This window comes from Pleurodeles waltl, chromosome 8 (genome assembly GCF_031143425.1).
Source record: "Pleurodeles waltl isolate 20211129_DDA chromosome 8, aPleWal1.hap1.20221129, whole genome shotgun sequence".
In the NCBI taxonomy this organism is placed as follows: domain Eukaryota; kingdom Metazoa; phylum Chordata; class Amphibia; order Caudata; family Salamandridae; genus Pleurodeles; species Pleurodeles waltl.
Genome location: NC_090447.1, coordinates 1,007,709,057 through 1,007,732,400, shown reverse-complemented (window position 1 = coordinate 1,007,732,400; position 23,344 = coordinate 1,007,709,057). Strand labels below are relative to the sequence as shown.

The 23,344-nt window shown below is 41.5% G+C and overlaps 1 protein-coding gene across 2 annotated transcripts in view; it reads left to right on the top strand.

Moving 5' to 3' along the window:
* PIBF1 (progesterone immunomodulatory binding factor 1) overlaps nucleotides 1-23,344 on the top strand; it is an 843,837-nt gene that overhangs the window by 294,832 nt on the left and 525,661 nt on the right. For both annotated transcript variants that reach the window (XM_069205285.1, XM_069205286.1), the window contains exon 10: nucleotides 9,827-9,925. In XM_069205285.1, the coding sequence (XP_069061386.1) occupies nucleotides 9,827-9,925 (99 nt within the window). The remainder of the gene's footprint in view (nucleotides 1-9,826; nucleotides 9,926-23,344) is intronic.

Genomic DNA, 23,344 nt, shown 5'->3' with positions numbered 1-23,344 from the left:
CTGAAGTCCCTTGGGAAGGTGATGACACATTTGGGAATATGGGATAGTTGGAGGGAGCTGCACCGAGAGGGGAGGGAATACACTTGTCATTCCAGAACACATAATACGCATACCTGATTGGACAGGTTCCTACTGGGAGGTCTTAATAGCTCACAAATACTAGATGTTACACATATGGGTGTAGATTCTTGTCCAATCATGCACTGGTGCGGTTACAATTTCAGTGGGGAGCAGAGGCTGCCTCTCCAGTGCATAGTTGGCACATACCTGCGGCCTTCCTTATGGATGCGGGGTGTCGTGAACGGGTGGGTGAGGCCATTAAACAGTATATGTAATTGAATTGGAACACAACACAGACTGGGGGCCTGTAATGGTAGGTTATGAAGGCAGTCATAAGGGGGGGTGTATTGGCATGGCGTGTGGGGTACATAAACAATTGGAGCAGGATCTTACTGCATTGGAGGAGAAATTGAGGGTTATGCAACAGCAACCACCAGATGTGAACATGAAAGAACGGGAGGCACTTACGTTGTACAAGGAGGTTAATAGTTGTTGGTATACTTTAAGCCGGATCACTATTAGAGGGTATACACAGCGTCTGCACCGTGAGGGAGATAAATCTGGCAAACTTCTGTCGTGCATTGTGAAACGGGAGGAGGAGACCCCCTCCTATTCTGCATTTTAGGAATGCTGACAGCGAATTGCTCACGAAGCGCGAGGACGTCTGTGAGAACTGGCGGCGCACCTGCAAAGGGTTTCGAGAGCTGGTGCTGCCTCATCTGAGGAGGGTGTGTGGGGGGGGGTTTCTGAAGCAGATGCTCCTTCTGCGCTTGTGCCTGAAAAGTAGGGATGCCCTCGAGACTGCGATTACTGTCGAGGAGGTGAGTGAGGCAGTTTCTGCAATGACTAAGTCCAAATCCCCTTGTAGTGACAGTTTTCCTGTTGAGTTGTACCAAACGTTTTCCTTGTCTCTACGGGAGAGGCTCCTGGAGGTCTTTGAGGAAGCTCGAGTGTGCGGTAGGTTGCCGGACTACATGTGTCAGGGTATTGTTTGTTTGATGCTTAAGTCGGGTGGGGGTATCCTGGAGACCCCTCCTCATATCGCCCGCTTACCATGATAAACAGTGATGTTAAGATACTTTGTAAGATCTTGGCCACCCGTCTCCGGGGGGTGATTAGGAGTCTAGTGCACGAGGACCAATGTGGATGTATCCCTGGTTGCAGTACGCCCTATAATTTGTGCAGTTTGGCACATATCCTACACAAGACTGAAGATGTGGAGATTGAGCTGGCGCTAGTGTCCTTGGACCTGGAAAAGGCCTTTGACACAGTTGAGAGGGTACCGCTTAGAGGTCTTGCAGGGCATGGGGTTCGGCCCCGGTTTCGGTGGTAGGGTACGTCTGCTGTATACTGCTCCTACTGCACAAGTAAGGGTGGGGGGAGAGCTCTCGAATTCCTGGGAGATTGGGAGGGGCACGAGGCAGGGATGCCCGCTTTCGCCTCTTTTGTTTGCCTTGGTGGTGGAGCCACTAGCTTTTTGGCTTTGTGAGGAGATGGAGCCGTGAGGGATCCAGGTGGGACGGTCTACACATGTAATCTCCCTGTATGCGGATGACGCATTGGTTTATGTACGGGATCCTCGCGTCTCGGTGCCGATGCTGCTGCGGAGGCTGGAGGTATTTGGAACTGTCTCTGGTCTTAGAGTCAACAGAAAGAAGTTGCTTCTGTTCCCCTTGGGGCCTCTTCGTGGGATTTCGTGTTCTGACCTGCCTGGAGTAGGACTTAGATGGGAGGTTGAGAGTTTTCGGTATTTGGGCATATGGGTCACTCATACTATGCCTGTTCAAGAGAAACACAATGCCGAGTGAGTAGTAGCTGGCCTTGACCACTCGGTCTCCTTCTGAAACAGGTTTCCTCTCTCTGTGATGGGCATGCCTGCGGTGGCTAAGATGGTGTTCTTGCCACGGTGTCTATACTTGGTTCAGAACTCGTTATTTCCGTTGGCTGCCCGGCTCTTTCATCGTTTGGATAGTCTGCTAAGCTTTCTGGTCTGGGCTGGTAGGCGAAGTAGGGTGGCGCTGCCGGTATAGCAGAAGGATCTTGAGGGGGGTGGGTTGGCGATCCCTAACATTAGACACTATTATTACGCAGCAAGCCTGCAGTATGCTGCTCAGTGGATAACAGACACTGACAATTGGGAGAAGAGACTGTATGCAGGATCGTGCGACGGGTGGTCATTGGTGCAGATGTTGATGTCAGAGGTAGATCTGACCCCGTTGCCCTCTACATAGTTAAGACCTCTGCTGGGATTTGGGAGCAGCTAGTTAAAAATGTACTTAGATGTGCCCCCTTTGATAGGGAGCTGAAGTTGTGGGACTTAGCCCCATTTTGGGACATGGAAAAGTTAATGTTGTTAGAGGCTTGGAGACAGGGAGGATGCAAGGTGGCTGGGGATCTTTACCCTAATGGAGAGTTTCTCTCTTTTGTGGATGCTCAAGATTTGTTTGATCTGGGTCCGGGTCAATTCCTGCAATATGTATAAATCAAGACTGTGGTCCGTGAGATCTGGAGTAGTTTCCCAGTTGCCCCTGAGGCCTCATCGGTGCTGAACGGTCTGATCAACTCGGGCGAGGGGACGCATTTGATTACCCCATTTTATAAAGCTTTACGCGATGATCAACCAGGTGTGATTAGTGTGGGACGCAAGTTGTTGGAGGCTGACCTTGGGGAGCCCATGGCGGATGCTGACTGGGACCTGGCTCTTTCTTTGGTGCGAGCGGTTTCCTGCAATCATAGATTTAAGCTGCTACATTTTAACTTTGTACATCGAACATATCTTACACCAAGTCGACCAAATAGGATCGACCCTTACCGTGGAGTGTGTTGCCCTTGGTGTGGTATGTTTGATGCTTCCTTCCTTCATCTGGCTTGGGCCTGCGGGGCAGTACATGACTTTTGGCAGGAAGTGGTGGCAGCGATTGTGGGGGCCACTGGATTGGGGTTACAAGTAGTGCCAATGACCTATCTTCTGGGAGTGTTACGAAAGCCACGAGGTCAGAGCATTCCATATAAACTGGCGCAGCTTGCGCTGGTGCTGGCCAAACGTAAAGTAGCAATCTGCTGGATGAGCTCCCGGAGCCCATTGGTCTCCAATTGGCTCAGGAACTTATTGGAATGGGGTACAGCTGGAGAGCAGCATATGCGCCTGACACGGAGAGATGAAAAGGTACTCGCTGATGTAGCGGCTTGGGGAACCTTGCTGGAACGGTTTACTGGGGGGGGAGGACACAAGTTTCAAAAGTAGTGCAGAAGATGAGGGGGATGGAGGCACCCTCTGAGCTATATGAAAAGGGGGCGGCCAACTATGGTATGGATATGTTCCTGTTTACATAAGGCGTTTAATGTTTGGCCACACAATGCTCTGGGTTCGGATGGCAGAATAGAGGGTACTGTCTTTCACATGACTTGACTTGAATCTGGACTTGTCAACCTCCGGTGCTCCTATGTGAGGATGATGTAATGTCTTGCTATTATCTGCACTGTATGTATGCTTTTGTTGGTTTTACGTTACCAAAACTCAATAAAAACAGTTTAGAAAAATAAAAATAAAAAGACGTAATTTGCTTCTTTAATGTTTTACCCTTAGAAGCCCCGTAGATATATGCTTGCAAGTGACTAAGTGTCACTGAATCAAATGATCCCTCCTTTGACTATTGGTACAGACTGTTGCATGTCCCTTGATACCATTCCTCACAATGTTTAGCAATTCTGTTTCCAGTTTCCTATAAATACTTTTAATATGTGTTGTAAAGGAGAGGACATCTTCAATAGTTGTATAAAAATAAAATAATATTAGTCTCATAAAATACACATTCACTTATAACACAACATAAATCAGGATATCTCAATTCTTCCTTCATCTGTTTACACTCCTGCTACGTCTCTAGTGGCACTTTTTTTCCGCCTAACCTCAATGACGCAAAAGGGTTTGCTTCCTATGACTAACTTCTATGCAGACACTTGGACGTTTTTGATAAAAACAAATATGATCCGACTCATAGTCCACCTCAAAATATGCACTTTAATTAACCTTATAAGACCCTCGAGGAAAGGAAAAACAAGGACAGTTCTAAAACTTTAGAGGCCGCCTTGGGATCACTCGTCTGTCCGAACAGCGAGCCCCGCACCCCTCCCCAATCGCAGATTGATTAAAAGCTGGTATTTGCTTACCTGTATGGGTGCTGATCACCGGAGAGGAGGCATCAATCGTGGTGCCCTGGGCCAGACAGGTCCTGCTCCAAGGGGTCTCCTGGCTGGCTCACCAGTATCAGCTCTGACAATTTCCCTCTCTCTACCCTTGGAAATTGCCACAGCCTTCCGTCTTGGGTTCTCAGAATAGACTTTTTCATGGGTGGGAGACCCACTGTAGTGCTGCATGCGAAGTCATGTATAAGGAAAGGTCTCAAAGATCAGCAGGCGTTAAATATATTATCTGATGCATATGTTATTATTCGGAAAGCACATCTGTTAATCATGTGATTTCTTTTTTAGTCTTTATCTTTTTTGTAAGTGATGCCATACACTCCCTGGACTGGGGGCGTTCTGCTGCTTTAGGATAACTTGTTCTGTTTCATGGATCTGTCTGTGCTCTTTCTCTGCCTGCTCCTTGTAACTAATCAATGTACTGAAACTCAGGGCGTAGCACATACTTAATAGTTCTGTTTTCTGCACTCTTTTTTGGTTGAGTGGCACAAAATGGAGTCTCTTCATAGGATGGAGTTAAGGTTAGGTTTCCTATCTCCACGTGACGCCACCTCAGCAAATTGTCACTCTACTTTGGAACGTAAACCTTACCAAAGGTTTCTCTTCTTCAGAAATGAATCCTCATAGGTGTAAACTAATTAAATAGTTTCCCACCATAACTTACTGGGTTTATATTAGGTTTCTTCAAAACTATGTGGTTCTCCCCAAATGCTTTCTCCCAGTTTTCATCACCCATCAAAGTAAAAGGTGATCCTGAGTCAGCTAAGATGTCAATTACTTTATCATCAAGCGTGATTTTACACTCCGGCATCTTAATAGGGCCCACTTCACACTCAACATCTTTCAAGGTATTCACACCCATGATAAGAAACACTAATTTCTTCTCGTGCTCCGGAACATCCTGAATTTGTCGAAGTACCACGCTTTCACTTCACCCCGTCTCCTCCCCATTCTTTCATACTCTAGCATAGTGGCCCTTTTTGCGCCTTTTCTACACACAGCATTTTTAACAGGACAGTTCGTACTATTAGCTCCATGTTTACCATTCCTACTTGTAAACTTGCTCCCACTTGTTTTTAAAGAAACAGTACATCTTTCCATCTTATTAATTTAAACCATGGATTCCCTCACCCTGGCCACATCAAACTTGTCAGTACTGTCGCTCTTCATCTCCTTGACTCATCCCATAGTATGCTCCATTCCTTCAACAATGGGAACTATGTATTTCAGACACGGGTTCTTTGCCAGTAACTTCTCTTGTACACACGGGTTAGTTGTGCTTCCCACCAGCTGATCTCTTATAAAAGAATCTGTGTGAGATCACCAAACTCACAAATTCTAGAGAGATTCTTTATATTGGCTACATAATTTCCATCCCTTTCTGTCTTTGACTGTGGCCGTGAAAGAAATGTATGCCTCTCTGGAGCAACATTAATATGAGCACCAAAATGTTTCCCTAAATGTCATTAGGTCCACCAACCCTTCTCCCAACTGGGATCTCATCTTGACTGTTATAAATGTGCCACCCTTCAAGCCACAAACTATTCAGTATAACACCTTGTTTACTTATAGACAAAAAAAGCACCCTTCCCCAGTGGCCACTTTGTGGGAGTCAAATAATTTCGTCCACCTCTTGCAAGGAAGAAGTGGCTCATCAGCCTCATTCAAGAACGGAGGGTATTGTGACCATTTAGTAGTCACCATTTAGTTCCCATTACACATCTGCTAGTCTGCAAAAATAATAAACTACTAAAATAAAACAACAAACTAAGGTGATTAGTAAAATAAAGTAAGTCCAAAGTTCGAGTTTCAATACAGGGAGTCAATATCGCAGCTAATTATCATTTTTGATAAAGATCTGAATAATGTAAGGCTTGTTTCTCAGCGGCTATGACAGCTATTAGGGCTTGGATGACAGATAACTGTCTTCAGCTGAATGCCAATAAAACAGAAACTATGCTGTTTGGCAATGCATAACAGCTTTGGACACCTGACTGGTGGCCCTCCGAATTGGGCCCAGCTCCAACTCCTAAATTAGTAGTAAAAAAAAAAAAAAACTTGGGCATTCGTCTTGATAAATCTCTTACTATGAAAGAACAGGTTGAGACTACAATTGGCATGTGTTTTCAAGTGCTGCATTTCCTACAGAGAGTTTTTCCCCTCCTCCCACGTTCTGTGAGGAAGACCTTGGCCCAAGCATTGGTTATTAGCTGTTTGGATTACTGCAATGTTTTATTGGCCTCTACCAGTGCGACAGTCTTGAGTAAACAGCAAGTTGTTAAAAATGCAGCAGCAGGTGTCATCAACAATCTTCCAGCTAGGACAGCCTCTTCTCCCCTTCTGCTTTCTCTACATTGGTTGCCAATCTATATGAGTGTTGTTTTCAAAGTATGCTGTCTGACACACAAGTCCTTGAACAGAAAGGGATGAGCTATTTATCAACAAAGCTCGTCTATTATCAGCCAGGCAGATCTTTAAGGTCAAGTGACAAAGCCTTCCTCGCAGTCCCACGGATTAGGAAGGCTAGATCAGGAGACAGATCCTTTTCATATTTAGCCCCTCTGTTTTGGATTAAGCTTCCACTCCATATACGTCAATGTACAGACCACTGTAAATTTAGGAAACGCTTCAAAACAGTGTTGTTTGTGGCCTTTTAGTTCGATTACCTGTCTGTGATCTGCGTGGTGCTGAGATACCCCTCCCGGGTTGATTAATGCACATTACAAATTAAACGAGCATAACAATGTCCAAAGAAGACTCCTAATAGAAAATAATTTCTACCAGAGCTTCCAAATGTTAGAACAGTTCATAACAGTAGTAAGCAAGGAAAGGCAGATCACTCTTGATCCACCACTCTACCTGTTGATCTAACATCGATAACAAGTGGTGGGAAAACAATTAATCACAACCCATACAGTCACCTCCGTGTACTCACAATGTCTTAAATTCTATTCATGAGAATTTATTGAGCGCATGGCTACCCAGAAGGGCCTCCAGCGCTAAGGCAGCTTACAGTTTTTTTTGTAATCAGTGCTGAGTTTAGTGAGCTAAACAGGGCTTTTTTTAGCAGTTTTCCGAATTTTGGTTCTGACTCTGTAGTTTTTATTTGCTGTGGGAGAGCATTCCAGAGCTTGAGGACTAGGAAAGTGAAGGAACGTCCTCACTCCTAGTTTTCTTCGTCCTGGATACTGCACACAATTGCTGGTTGGTGGAGCACAATGTTCTTGTAGGATCCTAGCGTGTTAGTAGTCTTTGGGTTGCTCGATGAATAATGCTTTTGAGCACTGGTAGCCAGTGCATGCTACCAAGGGCAGTGGAAGCAAATTGGTGTTTAGGAATTTTCAACAGTATATGGTGTGCAACATTCTGTGTAACCTGGAGTATTTTTATTACAGACGTGTGACTTCCCAGGTCAAGTCGTGATAAGACTAAGCTTTGCACCACTACTCTACGCTAGGGGCCAGGTAGCCATCTCAGAAGTTTTTGCAAAGTCCTTAGTGTACCAAAACATGCTGACTCCCGTTTTTTGGCTTGGGTTGCCATAGAAATCTTATTGTCAAGCCAGAAACCTAAACTGTCGACCTCCGATATAGGGGTGGGTTGGCTGCCAAGATAATCTGGCCAGTTCATCTCTATCCACCTGGCAGGATTGTTTCACACCACCATCACCTTAGTTTTCTCCCCATTTAGTTTAAAACTGCTTGCTCCCATCCAGTCTGTAACATATTTAAACCTGTTGCTCAGGTGGATGGATATCCTATCCATGTGATGAGAAAGGGAGACGATAATCTGTGTGCCGTCAGCAGAGGATATTGAGGAGAAACCGTGATCCTTTATGATTTTTACCAATGGAGGACATACAGATTGGCTCAGTGAGGAGCCCTGATGGACCCTACATTTTAGGGAACGAATTTCTGACTTCCTCACATACTTGGAAAGTTCCATTTTGGAGGAAGGAGGTAAGCCATATTAGTGGTTTAGATGTCTTGTTAATAATATTCTTGAAATGGGCATAACCCCGGACGCACAGCAAAGGAGACAGTATGAAGGTTCCTTGGGTGGCTGTTACCGCGGAGTTCTTAATGAATACTCATGTAATTTCAGTGTTGAAGTTGCGTAGAAAATGAAATAACGTAGGGAAAAATAATGCACGCATTTGAATGTGCGACTACCTGAGTGGCCACCAATGTTCACGAAGTGTACTTATTAATGGCTCATTAATATGAAATGATGAGCTTACGTTTGATTAATGTAGCAATATGCCATATTAAGGGTTAAGCATCATGTATTAGCTTTATTAATTGTAGGCCTTAACTTAGCGGAGGTCTTGGCCTAGTTGCCCGACCTCATGTCAAGCTGCATTTCTTAGGCGTTTAATAAAATGGCTGTCTAGAGAATTAAATTGTGATTTTCCACGGTACTGTCCATGTGCTCGTAGCTAAAAGTATTTCTCATGAGATCTGCTTGCTAGGAGATGATGTACTTGCTAATGCAACATTGTTTAAAGTAATGTGTGTGAGGCTAACTTTCCCAAGAGAAGACAAAGACCATACTGACTGGAGTATAAGCTGCAACAATATTGTTACCTGACCAGCCGGTTTATGAGAGGAGCCAATCATCGACATGGGAACCATGTGCTAGTTGAAATTTAGATTTGAGGGTTTTATTGGACAAAGGGTGAACATGCGATTCGTGAACCAATTAGGATGTGGGAAGTAGTTTTAGGAAATCTAACTTAGCCAGACTGCACAATAATTTTTTCGACTGTCTTGAGAAGAGACGTGCTTAACTTTACCGCTTAAAGACTTTGCCTTTTCTAAACTTTGATGCTGAATCATGATGTCTAGCTAACTGTACCGATGTCCTGATGATGAAGACGGTCACAGCTTGCTGATCAAAATTGAGGATAGGTATAATGACTATGATATTGTTTGCTATATATATTTGTTTCTAGGTACCAACCGCTATTTTGATATAGCCATAGTTAGATGTTTTCCAAATTTGTGTGACTAGATTGTTTTGCAGGAAGCCCAAACACGCTATTCTAATCTGGTGTTAGTTAGGGTTCTCACTGATGAAGTTCACTATATGAAATAACAGCTGATGTCTGTTTTTTTGCTGAAACTAAATGTATGTAATATTGTTTGCACAGCTATTCTTGTTATTAATTTGCACAGTAACTTGGGAATGTGTAATAACTTAAGCTTTGATTAGATTGTGATTATTTCGCCGTTTCGGTCAGCCAGTGCTGTTTCTGTATGTTTATCATGTGATTTTGAGAATGAGTTACGTGACCCTAGCATTGTTAATATAGGGAAATAAATATTCGAACTTTTACATAAACTGAAACACTTGATTGCAACATTCTACTATCTATATTAATATAACTTTTTATCTGCTTTGCTGCTTACTATTTTTCATTCAATTGACCTCCAAATCTCAGACCAGAGAGGTTCAGTTGTCTTCATTTTAGTGGCAATATGTATGATATTCTACGAGTCAAAATGTATATTAGAGATCAACTGTTCCCCTTTTTCACACCATGACACTTTATTTTTTGTAGAAATCTGAGGGAGGCAAAGGAAAACGCAGTGGCAGAAAAAGAACGAGCTGTGGTAGCTGAAAAAGATGCCTTGGCAAAATATGATCAGATATTAGAACAGTAAGTACATTTAAAATTAGCCGATCACAAATTCTGTATCATTTATCTATGGGTCAGTGTGAAGCATTTGACAAAACAAAGCAGTGTTTTAAGTATGTATTCTGCCAGTTTGGTGATGCTGCTGTTGTATGGTGGATCGTTTTGTCTTATGGACAGTGTAGGAGGTCTTAAATGTGATGCATGCAGGATGTGGAAGCCACTGGATTATCTGAGTTGTTGGAGTTATTCTGTTATGTTTATGAAGAGCCTTATTGGAATGGGTTGCTGCATATCCAGCATTTTTCAGTGGTGTCAAGCGTGGCTCTCAGTCTAGTGGTCAATGAGACATTACCTTCACCAAAAATTAATAAAACTTAAATGTGTTTGCAATGTGAACCTTAAAACTCAGTTCGGTGTTAGTGTGGTTGTCCAGAACATTGCCCTATCTGTGCAATAATGAAGAAAATCAACCAGGTCCATCTTTAAAAGCCATGTTCCACTTTTGGTTTACAACCATTGGTGACAAATGCAATTTCTATCTTGGTGGGGTTCAATTGAGGAAGAATTTGGCATTCATGCTTGAATGGTGTTGATGCAGGCCTTCATGTAGTCCCTGTCATGGCCCAATATTATTTTCAAGTACACAACCTGCTTAAGAATGCGTATTCAAGAGGATACCGGTGCAGGCATTATAAATTATAGTCTGTTGTATATAACTATACAGTATTCCCTATTTCAGTTGTGATTCCACCAATTTGTACAAACATGTAGACTTAACGAAGTCTCATGTCTTACATTGTGTCTTTTAATCATTTGAGGATTTAGATTTTAAAAAAAGGTTTTCCAACTCATTTTAAAGCTTATTGTATTTTGATATAACATTTCTACTGGACAGCTACAATACCCAGAACAACCCAAAGTGTAAGAGGTTTCAAAAGAATGTTGATGTGCTTCTGCCAAATTGATATATTTCGGTGTATGGATTGACAGTTTTCATATCTAGACTAGATCTGTAGGTGGTACTAAGGATCAAGAGGTATGAAAGGGTTATTTGCAATTGGAAACTATTTTTTAAATGTCTCCAGTCTCTTTTTGCTTGTGGTATAATTTGGAGTGTAGGAAAGGTCAAAGCATTCAATGGATAGCACTGTTTCGAAGTGTCAATAGATATAATATCTATAACTACTAATAAAGCTTATTTTTGTCATCTTACGGGGAAGGATATACTTGTCATATATGATGTTTTTTAGTGATTGACACTGTAATACAGAGTCTGGCTCATTTTGTCTTACGCGTCGTAAGTAGAAGAAGACATATCTGCCTGCTTTATAGAGAAGTTGTTTAATATATACCCCACTTAGGAGTAAGCTCCTTTAAAAAAAAAAAAAAAAGGAAATAATTAAGCTTGCAATAAAGAAGTCCGAATTAGCTTTCTCCTACTTAGGTTACTATCGATTGGCAGAATTATAATATGCTCATAAGCTGTAGCATGATTGTCCATTTTGGGATATGGGTGTAAATAAGAAGAAGCATACCATGATATTTTCCACTGAAATGTGATGGAAACGTAATTTAATGGTACTTTCCTTTGTTGGGGTAATATAACTAGCTTCTTCGCTGTACTCTTATACAGATACAGTTGTTTGAAGCTATCCCCTTTAAATAACGGATATCCCCATATTCAGAGTAGCTACATGCAGATAATTTTTTCTATGAGTATCTATGACTAATTCTTTCAGTGGACATCATTGGTCTGCGCATAAATGTATGTGCCGGCGTGGTAACATTGTATTAATCAACTGAAAATTGTAAAACGTTTGACAGCAGAACTTAGGACTTAATTTAATGCAACATTTCATCCGTTTGTTAAGTTTTAACTTTCCCCGCCTTCAGAATATATGTTGTAATGAGTTTACAAATGTATGCTGCAATGAGTATACCATGCCATGCTTTCAACTCTTCGCCACGCTCACCTCTGAAGAGAATACTGCAATGAAACGAAAAGCTTTCCTTATTTTGCTGAATAAAGTAATTTGTTTGAAATGTTGGTTTATTGTAAGTTGGTTATTAAATGATTGATTTGTTTGTTGCTAAATTTTTGTTTTTATCTCCCTCACATAGTAATGTTTAAGTTGTATGTGTTCCATTGGAAGGAGAATGAGTCACTGTCAAGTTTACTGCATGTGCATTCTGCATAAACAAATCCTTTTGAACATGTGGAAAGTAGAAGGAATGCTGTCTTCCCAGAACGGTGGTTAAGCTTCTTGTAAGAAACAGAGCTGATACTTCAGTTTCCTGCCAAGTGTGGTTACTGTCCCCTATTTCACTGGTTTCGTAGTTGAGTAATACCTTCGCTATATTTCAGAGAGAAAGCAAGGTCGAAAGTGTGCAGTCTTGGGGGGAGGGACTTACTTTGCACCTACGTTTATTCCCGTTCAGCTAGGTAGCCTTTTGGCGGAACTTAATCCAAGGTGAACTGTTAGCTGAATATTGATTGGCTTCGGTGGTAGTCTTATTCTAATTGTTAATTTCATGAAACTCTCAGAGTTAATTAGTATCATTCCTTTGTGTCCCTTTTATTCCCAATCCGTAATTTGCAATGATCATAAAAGTTCACCACAGAGGTTCACTTGTATGTCGTTTAACGTTTTTTGTGTTACTTACGTAGGCTAGGAAAGACCCATGGGCATCAAAGTTTTGTTAGTACTTGAATTGGTACCATTTGTCTTCATTTCTTTTGATTATTTCATTAGGTACAGCTTGAAGCACTGACAATGCAGTGTTGGACTTCATGTCCCTTTCTCTCTTGCTGTTATGTTCACGTATTTTTCTGAATGGAATAATTTTTAAAATGTCGACTGCCCGTTGAATGGGAATATCAGTGTGTTATGGTTCACTCAGCCTTTGTTTCCTTCCCATCTGATGTAATGTTGAGCCTACTATTTCTGTAGATATATTTTATTTAATTGAGATCCATGAAAGATTATGGCATGGACTATTGGTAAAGTATAAACTGCAGATTACATTTGATATTGCATCTAACGTGTTTTACTTAATATTATGTGTTCAGGCATCCTGAGAAGCATGAAATGTTGAATCAGTCCACTGTTCAAAAACTGCAACCTAGTGCTGCTGACATGCACATCTTCAATGAGTTAAATAATGAACTCATCTAAATGATTAACAACAGAAGGTTATTGATACAAATTTGGAGTAAACTTCAAGAATGATCCTAGGGTCTTTTAGCACTTGACCTTCTGATGACTATGAATGTGTAATTATTCGGAAGCTAAAGACCTGCAGGGTAAGGCATACCTATAATGTCACTGTGTTACATTAACTATTTCTATATTGATACTGTAACCAAAAAAGGCATTGTTAACAGGTATAAAGACAAGTCTCTGGTAATCTCAGTAGATCTGTGATGAATCAAGTTGTTCCACAGATGACCGGACTGGACCCTAAAGGACCCGTCACCAATGCATGTGTGCTTGTACTTTGTTATAATCAAAAGACAGACATTAACGGAGCTCAACAGATGACTAGGGTGATAACATAGAAGTTTTGTGCCAATCCGATGTATTGCTCAGTTTACCCAACAGAGTGATTTACAGACAACTGTTTTGGACGTAGGAAACCAGTGTAACCTGGCCAAGGCAGTAGATGCTAAGGCCAGATGGAGAAGGGACACAGACAAGTGAGCTGATGTGGTCTGTATTCTGGAGAGGTGATTAGGAAAGTGGTTATGGACCCCTAAAAACAATGAACTTCTGTAATCGAGCCTGCTCAAGATTTTTGCCTGGACAGTCGATGACTGTAGATGTTGTGGCAGTAAAGGTAATGTATTGCTTAAGATTATCAATAAGGCAAGGCAAGAATATACCATTTGTTGACCTGAGAAATCAAAGGTAAGTCTGTACAAAATTAGAACCCCAGACTTATGACAGCTGAAACTATCACAAGGGAGACATCCATGGGCCAAGGCCAAAACCCAGCCATCAGTGGTCTGGCAATCTTTCTAGTGGGACAGTATAGCACCTCTGTCTTATTCCAGTTACATTTAAGGGAATTCTGATTGAGCCACGGTGTAATGTTGTGTATATAGGAGTAGAAAGACTCAAAAATACCTGGCGAAAAGTGGTCCGAAGACATGATAGAGCGGAGTGTCATCTCTGTAACTCATACTGAGATTCCCTGGCTGCATATCATCTGGGCCAACATACCCCCCCCCCCAACAAAAAAAAAACTACTGGCCTTGAGATATGATCATAATAGTAGTAGATGTATCACTAACCATGGGTTTTCCAATTAAGAACAGCACCATCTCAGTTCAGAACCTCTGATAGCAATTTTTGTTAATCTTGATGTCAAGATCGTATGACTAACTGTTTCAAAGGAGGCAGAAAGATTTAATAAAACCAGGGTCATGATGTTGCCCCTATTAGCCACCATTCGGAGATTATTAACTATGCACTCTCTCACCCCTGTTTGGCTTACTTTGGTGACTGATGGAAGCCTAAGATGTCAGAACTAGATTATATTGCCAATTGATGTTAGTATTCCAGTGTTTGGGTCTTGTCCTATGGAACAATGGAACTTAGAAAGAAGTGCTAGGATGGCACATCATCCAACTGAAGTTTTATGATCAGATACTTCATGACGGTATTGGTTAAAGTTGCTATTAAATAATTAAGTCATTCTTTGCTTTTTTTCTGTGGCTATACATGGGATAAAAAACTCATTTTTTCCTAGCTGCGAGCACCTCTTCAATGTCAGCTACCACTTCAACCCACTGCCCGTGGGACAGTGGGTCTGTGGCATCCACTGTTTGTGTTTTGTCAGACTAGAGTGCTAATCCAGTAACTGTAACTATTAATCTGGCCCTCTGCTTTCATTTTTTTTGTTCAGCTCTTTGTTAGCTGTGCTTCTGAATAAACCTTAAGTAATAGTAGTGATGCTGAGGAAGGTGCTCACCTTCTTCCGATTTGATTGGTACCTGTCATACCACAGTAAATTCAATATCAACTTCTGGGTGCTGTGACTCAGCAGAAGCACGAGTCACAAAATCAGTGGCAAGATGTGATTTTCAGTAATATCTCAAAGGCATGCATATTTGAGTCCGGTGAACACCACCCTCAAATGCTACCAGTGAGATTACATATAGAAAAGATGGCTCCATCGGTGCCTGCCTCCAAGACTGTTGAAAAGTTACAAAGGTGCTCTTTTCGCAAAAAAAGGAATGACTGTATTTGAGGAAACGAATGTACAGGTATGACTGATTTTGCTGGTTCTGTGAGCATTGCCTCCCTTCCCATAAGGTCCATTGGATAAATACACTTAGAGTACCATGATTTATATAATTTGTTTAATGAATACTTCTTCCTGCAGTTTCCTCACCTCTCATCCCCTCCAGGCACCAGACTCGATCCGAAATTTTGAAGTAGCCTTCCTGTGCTGCTAATTAGAACCTCCGCTCCCATTATGTTCTCGGTCCACCCTGAATATGATATTGCTAAGTCCTATAAGCTTCCAGCACACTAACATCAGTTCCGTTTTTTTTCACGCCCTTAATCATGGATCTGGAGTTCCTCTCTGTGGACCATTTCCTCACATTGTGTTTTGCAGTGTTTTTGACAGTGTGTGTCCCCTGAAAATGTTAGAGTTTATATTGGGTTGGTCCTGTCACAAATAAAAGTTACTTTCAAACCTGTGTCTGTGGCCTAAACACACTGTGTTGGAACTGTCATCATGATCACATTGGCCATCAAGAAGTGGGAAGCAGAACTCTTCATAGGGTGGGCTCTTGACGAAAACCGAGCCTTTCATCGCCCTAGGTCCTGTGCATATCTTTGAAGGAGGCCACTTGAAAAACAAGCCCTCCAAGAACAAGCACAAGAAACCTCTTAAGACCTCATTCTTGGCTTTTCAACATCGTTCCCACTGCTGGGGGTAGATCTTACAGTAAACTGCCTTGCTTCCTGGCTCTGGCCTAGTCATTTTTTGAGTCTCTTCAGTGAGTAAACTGCTGTGGATTTGATCCTTGCTCCCATTTCGAGGTTTTCAGTCCCTGGTGCTGACCACAACATATTACATCTTTTTCCAGGGTATGGTGCCCCCGCCTAAACTTCATTTCAGCTCCCTATGGTAATCAGGAGAGTACCAAGGAGTCTTTGGTGTTACTGACCCAGTCTCTGCCAGTGGCTTTGTCCACGTTCAACCCCTTTCAGCCTCTTCCTAATCATGTTAATGCACAAGCAGGGCTCAAAAAATCATAAAAATCTTACTAAACCTGCAGGTCAAGTAACTTACATAATCTACTCGACCTAACTATAATGTACTTGACTCATAAACGGGTCTCAAATTGTGTGATCCTAGGCAAATAGTTTAAAGAGTTGCCTTTTTCTTAATTCTCACATATGATTGCTCCTTCAAATAAGTGAGCTCAGCATTTCTGCAGTACAAAAAAACCTCTTGTTTGACTAAGTAGATTAAAGTTTGCTGCGTGCATCATAAGAATCTAGTCCACATAACTATGAGGTCCAGCCCACATACCCTAGGACTTCTTTTAGTATACTAACAACATTGCCATCAGGACAGGAGTGTTTCTCTGTGGTAACATATTGTCATCTACACACAGTAACTTTTCAAGAAATGTCCAAAAACCTCTCCACTAACTTGCAGCTTTACTGATAAAACTATATAGTGTATTAACAATATGTAAAAATTGGGTTTCATAAAACATATCCTTTGCACATCAACATGTAAAGTATTCTGATTTGTTTTCATCCTACTAAAATATTTTTTCATCATACAGAAATATAAACCAGCATTTTCAATGCAAGAGGTTTTGCATTGCTCGAGTTAGAGCTATTAGCGTTGTAAACTCCTAACCGGACTTTTTTTGCCACACAAATTAAAAGGAAAAAAAAAGCTATGTAAAATGCAGCGCAATCATACTGCATGGAAAATAAACAGATAAAGTAGTCTGGAAACCATGCTCAAAACATCGAGCCTCGCATGTTTTTAGTAATTTACCGGTTCTGTGTAGGTGGGCTAAACACCTGAAAAGGCATGACATATGCATGCCTTTCACAAATGAAAGCAAGCTGATTTTAAAGGTCAAGCCCACAAACTGATGTAAGTGACTGACGTGACATGGACGTGGTTTGAAGCCCAGAGAGAGATTACAGAATGGGACGGAGAGCTTTGCGCTCGTTCATAAAAAGGGCTTTCACAACTACTGAAATATATTTTGAAATGTTTGGACAGTTGACTTAGTCATTTAAATGTTGTGTGTTAGGAAAAACCTAACACCCTATATCATTTTATTTTACATTCTAAGCAGCAGGCCACACAGTTCACCTTACAAAGTCCTGGAACTCTGCAATCCGAAGGAAAATTATTTGTAAGAAAAACTGACTTTTGACCTCTTTCTGTGAACACCGACCAAATGTGATATAAGAACAAGATTTAAAGGCATCTTTTACTACCCCTCCGCTTTTCAACTGAACAGAACATCTGTTCAGTGTCAACTCGCCAGCAGGGATGAGTATGTTTTAAAAATAGCTCGACCTGATCAAATACGACTCGCCAGTGCGAGTGGAGCAGATTTTTCGAGCCCTGACTAGTCAAACCTGTCCCATAGCCCTTGCTGGTTGCTCTGCTGCCAGCAGTCTTCGATGCCACCAGCGCCACTTTCAATTGAGTTAAAAAAAGTGGCAGTTTTTTTTTTTTAAGGCGATGGTCACTTTGATCAGATGAGGAGACCAGAAAACCCTTGATGGAGGAAATGTCATTTTACTGGCTTTTGACACACGAGTATGCTGGCAGGCTTGAGGAACTTTTTTTTGTATGGCTTCTAAAGACCAGCAATTTCTGATTGCTCACCTCTCTGTAGAGAAGTTTTTGTTTTTTAAATTCGGGCTTCCACCATTTCTAAGCAGAATCCTGACCCTTTTCTCTGTACTCCTGTACCTAGAAAGTCAGAAAGAATTGAGGCAATGGGAAATGAGGTATTTTCTTTGCGGAGGTGTGCCGTTCACTCCACGAACGTGACTTGACTTCAAGCCACACCCTATGGTAAATGGTGCAAATGATCACTGAACCACCTCAACCACCTCTGTGACTATTTTGTCAGTTGAGTGTTGTGGGCAGGATGCTATGGCATGGATACAGTGGATTGTGTGATCGGTGGAATCTTCAGTTGCCATCTGCCGCCATGCTTGGATGTCTTCCACTGGTTTACCAGGGGATGTGCAGTCCTGTATTATGGACATGCCTTTTAATGGAGCTTGGCTGTTTGTGGAGAAGACAGCCTGCACTGTAGTGTTTTAAGGAAGATGGAGCTATGGCTTCCCTGCTTACCAGTTTCACAGGCAGTAGTGCAATTTCGGGGGCTTTTCCTGGGGCATATCTTTGGAAGCGTTGTTATGGAAATGCATAGGTACATCTATCATCTACATAATTTGACAATATAATGTTTAATATGGTTTGAAATGGTAATAAAATGCTTTATCTACAGCATCGTATTTTCCCTGTGTACACTTGGCAAATAAAAACCCGTGGGGTTCCACCAGCCCATAAGACACGTGTGACAGAATGGTGCGAGTAGTTGAAGGTCTGAGGTTACAGGTACAGGTAGTTCTGAATTATGTATCTGATTTGTGGGAGCCTTTCATTGTGAAAGTCTCCAACCGATATGTATTATCTGAAGGGGTAGACCTTTCTGTTCCCTCCTTCTGTCTTTGTCATGCCTCACTGGTCCATAGCTTGGGATTTGCCTTCAGATCCAGACTGCAGCAGTAACAAACTGCCTGCACTTAAGGACTACATTATTTTATATATAGGCACCATTATTACGGTCCACTAGAAATAATAAATGACGGAGGAAGACATGACAGCAAAGGGTGTCCAAAAGAGACCAGTGAAAATGTACTAAATATGCTACTTGTTAGATATAAACAGTATTGATTTTGACAGCAAAAACTTCGACAAACAGTTCCTTGTAATATTACCGTGAGAAGGCGTTTAAATTAATTAATGGATGTAAAGCGTTAATATCACACAGATAGGGTTTTTTTTTAGAAAAAGGAACTACTGTTGATTGCCAGTTAAAACGTAAAGGGCAAGGAACAAATTAAATTCATTTGCTTAATAAAACCTCAACTATCTGCACACAAAAACGCCAGACTGAGAAAGGGGGTGTTTAGGTGGAAAAGCATTAAAAGGACTTTCTAGATATGGAATGGAGAAATGCTTTTATGTATTTGTATTTTTGTAATACTGAATTTAGCAGAGTTCAATAACATTTTATGAAAGTAAACAAATTAGTGGTATTTATGGCATCGATTAATAGTTATAAGGGTGACTAATACCTTATGAAGGTTAAAAAGCAGAAGGGTGAACTTGAAAAGTATGCAGCAACACTTATGTCGATAGATAAGAGGCTAAAGATATTTTTTCTCCAGTTGAGAACACATTTTTTGCTTATAATTAAACGACCCCAGTTTTCATCGGGTTGCAGCACCATCGCTATCATTTAAAGCACGCCCCTGATGGATTTGGTTTTTGAACCCATGCATGTTGGCCTTTGTGGCTGACTACCCTGACAACCTGTGTTCTTGATTGCCATTACCTTTGCTTTGCGAGCTGCAGGCTTTATATTTTGGTCTTCCTGTTACCTCATTACTCCAAGACAGTCTGGTGCTTCGACCGACGTTTTCCTTCCTGTTGAAGTTGGTTACCCCATTTCACTTGGGCCAGTGGACTCACTCGTTTTTTCTACCACCAAATCCCATCACATAGCAGACGACAATACTTAGATTCTTGTATCGCCTTTATGTCTACGTTGACAAGACACACAAGTATCAGGTTGATGATCAGAAACAGACAATTTCCCCATGGATTATGCTGTGTTTTAACATATGTTATGCTGTTAGGCACCTACAAAGGGCATCAGAGCCCTTCCCGTGAAGGTCCCTTGTTCCGCGTTGTCTAAGGTTGTGCCTGTTCTGGATAACTTGGGACTGCTTTGTGTCCACACCTTCTCCAGGAAGTACTTACTGTCTTGACTCAAAAGTCCGCAGAGAGGGCCATATTCACAGATCAGTGTTGCAGGACTTCTTGGTTTGACTGTCTTCTCAGACCCTTCATCTGGGAGGTACTTCTTTGGTATTGATTCAAGTGAGTCGAAATCTGTAGGCAGAAGTATCCATCAGAAGAACAGTTACTTACCTACAGCATAATATTTATGTTGGATACTCTAGCTACATGCAAGTTCTTCGCCAATTCTACCTGCTCCCCTCTTTCTGAGGAGAAGTCATGTGACTTTTAGTAAGGTCCCAGATTACTTTTAGTGAACCACAAATTATTTTAGTCTCATTGGTCTCATCTATGAAATAGAACTAGAACTGATGTCAGGGTTTCATCTTATGACTCCTGATGTAAAATTTGGAGTAGATGCCAGAGTCATCCAACACCATTCGGAGTAGAGGAACTATATCAACTTTCCAGATCTGGTCTGGCACCTGGGTGAGACTCAAGATTTGAGAAATCTGCACATAGATAAAGTATGTCCAATAAAGATAGTTACTGAAGAGAAGTAATTTGTTCTTTGTGATCTAGTTTAGTTGTAGGTCATAACCACACTGTATGATCTATTGGACAACAGTGGTATGCGCCTTTAAGACTGTTGATGTTATGCCAAGCCATTAAGGGAAATTTTTGTATTTCCCGACTTATGAGTGAAAACAGCAGTCGTGAGTTATATAAAGACCCATCTTCTGTCAAATGTCTTGCCAAGATGCACTTCAACTGAAGTGAGTTTATTGCAGTATCAAACTTTTACTGTGCAGTCCTGCTCAGAGGTGTGCATAGAGCACTAAACGTTTTCATTGTAATTGCCGATCAGTCGGATTGCCTTTTATTTTATCAAACTCCATCACATCTACATTCCGACTGAATAAACTCATTAAACTTTTAGCATTTTCCAGTATCCAGATTACTTGCTGCCTTTTCCTGTAAGTGGTCGACACATCATACCACAACGTATTAAATATGTATGAGACCAGCTAATGTCATTTTCAGACATTTGCCTTTTGCAACAAATATATTTTTCGAATTCAGAAAGCAACTGGTGTAAACAAAAAGCTAGATTTTCCTGTGGACCAAATGTTCACTCATCATGAGTAGTTACTTCATGAGAAGTGATGACCATGATAAAAAATGCTAAGATATTAAAGTCGTGTGAAATGTAGAGTCCTTAAGTTAGTCAGGAAGCCTGCTTAAAGCCTTTTAAAGGGGGTTGTGGAGAAGCAAGCGGGATTAGACTCATAATATTAGCATAAATACACATTTGTATTGTCCATTGTGCTTTCGGTGCAGTGATGCCTGCGGATGCCCCATAAAGATTTTGCAGTGTTTTGTAAGTAGCTTGCGCGGTGCCACTGCTAAATTCTAGAGATTCTTTTTTCTCTCTTAAATTCTCAAAAGTAGGCAAACGCTGATAATTATTGCTAATAGTATCATGAGTGTTGAGTTTTTGATTAGTTTCCGATCTACTGGACAGAGTTGCTAAGTAGATTGTCCTTGGAAGCCTGCTGAAATGAAGCTTCGGCTGTTTCCTAATGGCCAGAGGTGCAAGGGATCGTTGTGGTTACAGGTGTCATCTTATCAGACTTGTGTGACATTTCCCAAATATGGGTTCTTATTACAGTGAATAGCTCCCTGTAGTCCCTTCCTATTTCTGGAACTTCATCACACCATCATGCATGGCGTCTGTTATTTATTTATCCCGCCATTTGCTTTTTCTCATTGCTCTGCTTTCTGTGGTTTTCTGCATTTTGACTTTTTTTTTTCTAAAGTATTGATGATTTCATAGTAAATCGTTTCATTCTGTTGCATGTTTTTTTTTTTAATTCTTGTGATGCCCGTGTGTGTATTTTCATGTCAGTTTTGGATGAAGTGGTGCCCCCAATGTTGAAAACTGCACACCAGGCTCGACGATGGGATTCCCAAACATGCCTACATTAAGCTGTGGTGCAATTTATATTATTCAGTGGACAGACAGTAATCTGGCATGCCCCAAACAAATAATATGTAAGGACATGTTCCCAGTAAACAATTGTTGTTTTGTGTTTTTGGTGCGCTGATCTTAATCAACTTTCTACCTGAACGGTAATCAAGACAATGGGCTTCTGAAGACAAGCAATGCTCTCCTTTGGCTTCAACTGGCAGGCGTGAGCCGGTTGTCAAGTTGAAAAGTATGTAAGTAGCAAGGTGACTGCACATATGCTTTTGTGAGTGCTTCTCAATTCAGAAAATCTTCGTGCATTTTTTACTGTAACATATATAATCATTTTACGTTCCCCTCAGTTCATAGTGTAATCGACAGAAATGCAAAGTATAATTCATACGTTAATTCATCAAAGTCCGTTCTGCATGTGTATGACGCTACTGTAGGTAAACACATAAATACATTCCTTCTGTTTCATGTTAGTGTTCTTACTAAGGTTCATGCAAACAATCCATCTACTGGAACTGAGGCAGTAGGCCATGCATTTGGGGATCACAGTGTGACAAGACTTTCTTTACTTAACAACTTTTTAATGTCGTAACCTTTTTCTCTACAAGCCATCCCTGAACCACACATATGCCGCTCTCAATGGGCATCAGGCCAGTTCATCTTCTGAAGATCCAGGTAAACCTATCACACCTCTTACTCATGGACAATCAATATTTTCAACTCCTTGTCTTATTCTGCTGACCCAAAGATGCTGTACAAGATTAGCAGAACGTTTCACAGGGGGAAGAGCGTGAGGTGGAGGAGACGGACATTTTGTTGCTCCTTCACTACGCTGAGGATATTACGACTATTTAGATTCCAAACCGCGAGTGGTGTTGATAACTCAACAGTGTGGTTTTGGACTCTGTTAGGATCCCACATCCAGAAAAGTGCCTCCTTTGCTATAATAGTAAATAGGGTAGTAGCGGTGTTGGAACGACATTTGCCTACTCTGGAAACTAAGACAAATCTGCTTACTAAAATTTTGCAACCTGGCCCTTTAACTTGAGTCTTTTCTACCTTTCCATGAGGCTCCGAAAGACTCTGGCGTGGATGCAGCCTAGCTTAACGGTACTGTTAATTCACTCCATTGCTACGTGCCCTAGGCCGACTTCGAGCGAGACTGCCTTCTTGACTCAGCACTCAAGATAGTACAGTCCTGTGATGCAGGCTTTGATGAGCAAAATAAACCGGAATGTCTTCCCTACTGCCCCACCTGATCGAGGATTGAGGGTGCTCTCCTCTGCCAGGTTTGTATTGTGATCTCTGAATGTGGTCTAGATCTTGCCTGCCTTTCATAAGGAGTTTCAAAATTCCTTTGCACAAACAGTCCATGACGAATAGAACACATGCCATTACATTTTGCCGGCCAAACATTC